We start from the raw sequence: 6,000 nt of genomic DNA on the forward strand, positions 1-6,000 counted from the left end.
CAGTTCACCCCCATTTCTGGATGGGGAAACCAGATGAGGGGACGTAAACAGGTACCATGGTTAGTAACAACAGACCTAGAATAGGAATACTCAAGATTACTAGGACAGGGCCCTGATCTGCTGGGCTGCTGATAAAGGCTGATCTAGTTCTAAACCAAGTCTGGCTAACTAGAATAGAGACTCCCACCCCCTCCTAACTGCCGACTGCCTCTCCTGGTTGGTTTTCCGGACCCAGGAATTACATACAGCGCACACATTTATAAGTCAATTTAAGACCTTTAAAATGAAAGAAGCCAAGGGATATCACAAAATCAAGGGCAGAGGAGAGTCGCTTGTGCAGGTACAACAAGGACACTGACAAACATGATACGGTTTATCCGTGGTATAGCAGCCAACCTTACAGGACCTACCACCTATGCCCTTCTATACAGCAAAATACTAAAGCCTCACAGCAACCTTATTAGACTGGAATAATCAGTAACCCTACTTTGCAGATGAAAAAGGACAGTGTTAACTTGCCCAGATCATACAGCTATCAGTGACATGATAAAATTCTTTTCCAGTTTCCTCTCAAGGAAATTATAAATTGCGTAAGAAATTACAATTGCAAGGTGCCTGGGTGGCTCAGTCATTAAGCGTCTGCCTTTGGCTCGGGTCATGATCCCAGGGTCCTGGGATGGAGCCCCACATCGGGCTCCCTGCTCCGCGGGAAGCCTGCTTCTCCCTCTCCTACTCCTCCTCGTGTTCCCTCCTCTCGCTGTCTCTCTCTGTCAAATAAATAAATAAAATCTTTTAAAAAAAAAATTACATGGGGTGCCTGGGTGGCTCAGTCGTTAAGCGTCTGCCTTCGGCTCAGGTCATGATCCCAGGGTCCTGGGATCGAGCCCCACATCGGGCTCCCTGCTCGGCGGGAAGCCTGCTTCTCCCTTTCCCACTCCCCCTGCTTGTGTTCCCTCTCTCGCTGTGTCTCTCTCTGTCCAAATAAATAAATAAAATCTTAAAAAAATAAAAAAATTAAAAAAAAATTACAGTTGCATTACAAATTGCATAAGAGAACATGGAGCGTACATAGATTATTTTTCAGTACACAAATTGTTACCCAGAACATAATTCTGGTTATTTTCTGAACTTCACAGAAAAACAACAACAAAAAAGTAAAACAACTAGTACTTCTGCAACAACCAAATTCTTCATCCCAATCATGTATTTTTCACCATTATTTTAAAATTATTTGGGGGGGAAGGGAAAGGCAGGGTAATATAATTAGTATTCTCTTCTGATTTAAAGAAAATTCAGTCCTTCCTGGTGGAAGAACCAAACAGGAGCCAGAAAGCAAGGCTTTATTAAGCCTGGCATCCAGTAATCTAGAATGCCCATGCTAGAAGACTGTCTCCAAAAGCTGTGGCACACACCTGCCCAGGTGGCATGGTCTTGGCTTAGGGGCCTTCCCATGCCTCAGTAGGTGCTTTCCCCAGCCAGTAGCAACCCTGTCCGTCCTCCCTCTTCCCCATCTAGTCAAGCCCCAGCCTGTCCATTCTCGTTTCACAAACCAAGAAAATGGAGGAACAACTTCTCCTTTCCCTGATCTAGAAAAATCCAGACCACTCAACCCAATATACTTCCACTCGTAGAACCACTTGTAGAATGTACTGGATACAACTTGTCAAATCCAACTAAAGCATTTACCAAATCCTTGATTGGTTAATACAAATAAACCCTTCATGAATTACATTAATGTTTTCAGAATAAAACTGATTATTGATTGAAAATGAAGAAATGGGATTTATCCAAAACTCCTGTTGGGTGAGAACTGAAGTTCTGCTGATATTCAGCAGGTTGCACCATAAATCCATGTATTGAATCATCATAAAAATAAGCTATCAAATGAATATGTATGTGTATGTAATACATTCTAGCATCCCCAGAGAGCCTACCTGCCTCAGTGTGGGGCACACACCGTCTTAGCTACCACACAAGTGACAGTAACAGGGCACCTAAGCCTCACTGAGCACATACCACAGCCCAGGTACCATGCCGCATGCTTTACACGTATCACCTCATTAACACTGGCCCTGCCTTTTTCCCCGACAGGAGTCACACAACAGTATGCCCTTACCATATGATTCCATTTGCAAAAAGTTCAGAAACAGTTATTTTTACATCTGCGGTGCTAGAAGCTAATAAAGTGGTTTACTCTGGGGCAAGTGTAACAGGGTAGTGAATGGGTGAAGCACAGGGGCTTCTGGATGCTGGTAATGCTCTCTATTCCTTGACCTTGGGGGCTGCTTACAGTGGTGATGTTCACACTGTGATAATCAAGTTGTACATTTAAAATGTGCATGCTGGGGCACCTGGGTGGCTCAGTCGGTTAAGCGTCTGCCTTCAGCTCAGGTCATGATCCCAGGGTCCTGGGATTGAGCCCCACGTCGGGCTCCCTGCTCAGCGGAGAGTCTGCTTCTCCCTCTCCCTCTGCTCCTTCCCATGCTCGTGCATGCACACGCGCATTCTCTCTCTCTCTCAAATAAATAAAATAGAATCTTTTAACAAAATAAATAAAATAAAATAAAATAAAATAAAATGTGCACGTTTTCGGTATGTAAATTACAACCCAGTCAGTTTGTAAAACCTAAGTGTTGATGGAAGGCTATGGAAAGAGCAAGCACTGTCAGGAGTCCTGGGTTCTGATCCTGACTTCCCCAGTAAATGGCCTATGACTTGGGAGAGTCAATTCTGGGGGTACATCAGTGCCTTCACTCCTTACAAAGAGGTTAGATTAGATGCTCTCCAATTTTCTCAGTATACCATTACTTCCCTTTCTTCATCAGGTGGGGGAAAGGGAGGCACCACTGATGAATCAAAAAAAAAACAAAAACAAAAACAAACACAAACAAAAAAACCCCTCAAAACCAAGTACCTCTATAATCACCAGGACATCATTAAAATGCACAAGAGGGCACCTGGGTGGCTCAATCGGTTAAGTGGCTGCCTTCAGCTCAGGTCATGATTCCAGCGTCCTGGGATGGAGCCCCCCATCGGGCTCCTTGCTCAGCAGGAAGCCTGCTTCTCCCTCTGCCTGCCTTCCCCCTGCTTGTGCTTGCTCTCTCCCCCCACCCTGTGTCAAATAAAACCTTTAAAATAAAATTAAGTTAAAATTAAAACATACACACACACACACACACCCCAAAGCCTTTCCAGGTTCAGGATGACATTCTGTAGCCATGTTGGAACGGCAAGTTCGAAGTACCTCTCAGAGTGGAGGATGGCTGCAGTCACTATGCACCTTCACTAACCCAGTACCATTAGAAATTCATAACCTTGGGATAATCTCCAAGGCCGGGCAGCAAGATTAGAACAAGGCCTATAATTGTAACACACTCCCATTTATTCAAATGTTCAGGGAAGGGAAGAGAGTTTCTTGGTTAACCAAATTTTTTTTTATTTTTAATTGTTATGTTAATCACCATACATTACATCATTAGTTTTTTATGTTAACCAAATATTCTGATTAACCATATTCCCAAGTATACCAGCGGAGGATTTTACATTTCAAAAGAAACAAGTCCCGCTCCGGTGATTTGAGTGATTCAGAATTCCTAAGGGTCTTGTGAGGAGTGACTCACTGCCAATAAGGACAACTGTTTGATACAGAACAAAAAATTGTTCTCAACCAGTGCAGAAAATTTAGAGACTAGTATTAGTTTATTCTACAGACCATGGAATAGCAAGTATTATCAACCCCAGTGAGAAATAATTTCTTCACTGACTATAAAATCGAAAATCTTTATAAGCAGATCGCCTTTCACCGCAGACAAGTAAAACAAGTTTAAGAGCGTGGTTTAGTCAAGACACATTCTTGGGAGGTGCTCTAACATGAGAAAAACATCTTAAATCTATTTCATCTGTAAGTAGCCTATATCTTTGGTTTTCCATCAACTCCACTTTATTACTATTTATTAAAATCTGAATAGCTGCATGATAGAATGGAAGCTAGCCCCTAATTACAGTTAACTAGAGAAACAGAAATTGAGGTTGGCCCTAACGATCAGGTTTATTTCCTTTCCGTATGCTATAATACCTGACAATAACCCAGACTTAGGATCTTCTCCGTATAGAAATTAAAATCTGGCTCCACTATAAAACGATGTAAGTTTGATAAGTACTCAACCACACTCACTTTCCTTTACCATGATGATTTAAAAGAGGTTAAGATTTGAAGGCATGAATTTGGGGCACAGTAACTGAGAAAGGTCACAGTAACACGGGGAGGGCAGGAGGGATCCTTCTAATTCCAGGAAGGCAATGCAGCTGGTTCCCAAGTGTTGCCTTCATAGCCTGCAACGATTTTAATAACCATCAGTACTATTTCAGGGCAACAAAAAAGTGTAAGGATACGCCTATGCACAGCTTCTCACGTACTTGCATTTTCCAAGATAAAGGCCGCTGCTAAAACGGGCCAGCGGCTGTGCAAAACCTTTTAAAGGAGATGAAACGTGAACTTCATTGCAAAATCATCCGCACAAAACCCCGTATCATCTTCAAGATGGAGGATCGAGAGTAAATATATAGGTAAAGATAAACATCAACAGAGATAACATACTTATGTGCTTCCTGCAACTTCAACATCCTTAAACACTAGAGCAACTGAGGCCAAGGGCCAAAGTGCGTCCCGCTGGATGGGGCTCCAGTCCATCTCGATCACGTGCGCCGGCCCAAGCACAACACAGGTGCAGGAGGGGTCACTCTAGAGGCCCACCCCCAGAGCTGTGGGGAGGCACCGGGCGGCACCAACTCGAACCCTGAGGGAAATGCTACTGCTCCAGTCCCGCCCTCCTAGCCCACTCGCCCCGACCCCAGCCCTGAGCCGCCGGCCGGGGGGACTTCTAGGCGGCCAGTCTCCCACCCTCCTCCCACAGTCCGTCCGCCGCCCCACCGGTATCTGCGCAGCGCGCGCCTGCGCACTGAGCGCCCCTCGTCAACACCAACGGGGAGCGGAGGGGCGAGGCCCGGGACGGTCCGCTCCGGGTCGGGTGGGCTGCGTACTGCGGGGAATCCCTTCCCCACACTGGAGGGTCTCAGGGCTTACCCGCGCCCAGAAGGCTGGCCAGGAGGAAGACAGTGTACATGGCGACGCCCGACTCCGCAGTCTGCAATGCAGAGCGTCAGCTGATCCTCTGTGGCTATAAACCTGCCCCGCCCCGAAGCTGTGCACTGCGCAGGCGCAAGCCCCGCCCCGGCCAGGCCCGCCAGAGCTCTCCCCGCAGCCTGACTCAGCGCCCCGCAGGGCGTCTGCGCGACTGGAGGCGGAGAGGAGGGAGGAGGACGCCGCGGGGTGGGGGTGGGAAACGTGTGGTGCAAGGGGAGAATTCGTCCCGAAAGAAAAGTAGTAATAAATAAGTCAACATTAAAACGTATAGATACGTATAAATATCTTTTAAGCCTCACATTTTTTTTCTATGAGGTACCATTTTCTGTTATTATAGAAGTTATATAGAAATAATATTGTAGGGGCGTCTGGGTGGCTCAGTCGTTAAGCGTCTGCCTTCGGCTCAGGTCATGATCCCGGGGTCCTGGAATCGAGCCCTGCATCGGGCTCCCTGCTTAGCGGGGAAGCCTGCTTCTCCCTTTCCCACTCCCCCTGCTTGTGTCCCCTCTCTCGCTGTGTCTCTCTCTGTCAAATAAATAAATAAAATCTTTAAAAAAAAAAAAGAAAAGAAAAGAAAGACGTAACATTGTATGATTATTTCTATTCCATTTTTTAGGTGAGAATCCAAACTAAGAAAGGTTAACGATTTTATCTAAGTTCTCAAGGTCAAGATAAGAGCCTAGGTCCTTGGTGATTACATCTGTTCTATGTGGTCCACCTCCAGACTTTATTTATGTAAACACACCCAATCTTGTTTAAGCTTTCATCGTCTCAAGTTTCTGTTACATTCTAGATCTTCTCAACAATGCTCAAGCCCCTACCTCATCTTTATCTTCATGCTCATTTCCTATCTTACC

At 45.5% G+C, this 6,000-nt stretch overlaps 1 protein-coding gene across 3 annotated transcripts in view; it reads right to left on the reverse strand.

The window, feature by feature from the left end:
• Positions 1 to 5,208, reverse strand: part of PSAP (prosaposin) — a 33,846-nt gene extending 28,638 nt beyond the window's left edge. For all 3 annotated transcript variants that reach the window (XM_032423935.1, XM_032423934.1, XM_032423933.1), the window contains exon 1: positions 5,084 to 5,208. In XM_032423935.1, the coding sequence (XP_032279826.1) occupies positions 5,084 to 5,123 (40 nt within the window). In that variant the 5' untranslated portion in view covers positions 5,124 to 5,208. The remainder of the gene's footprint in view (positions 1 to 5,083) is intronic.
• Positions 5,209 to 6,000: the final 792 nt, after the last annotated feature.

The sequence above is a fragment of the Phoca vitulina genome, unplaced genomic scaffold (genome assembly GCF_004348235.1).
Source record: "Phoca vitulina isolate PV1807 unplaced genomic scaffold, GSC_HSeal_1.0 scaffold29, whole genome shotgun sequence".
Taxonomy (NCBI): domain Eukaryota; kingdom Metazoa; phylum Chordata; class Mammalia; order Carnivora; family Phocidae; genus Phoca; species Phoca vitulina.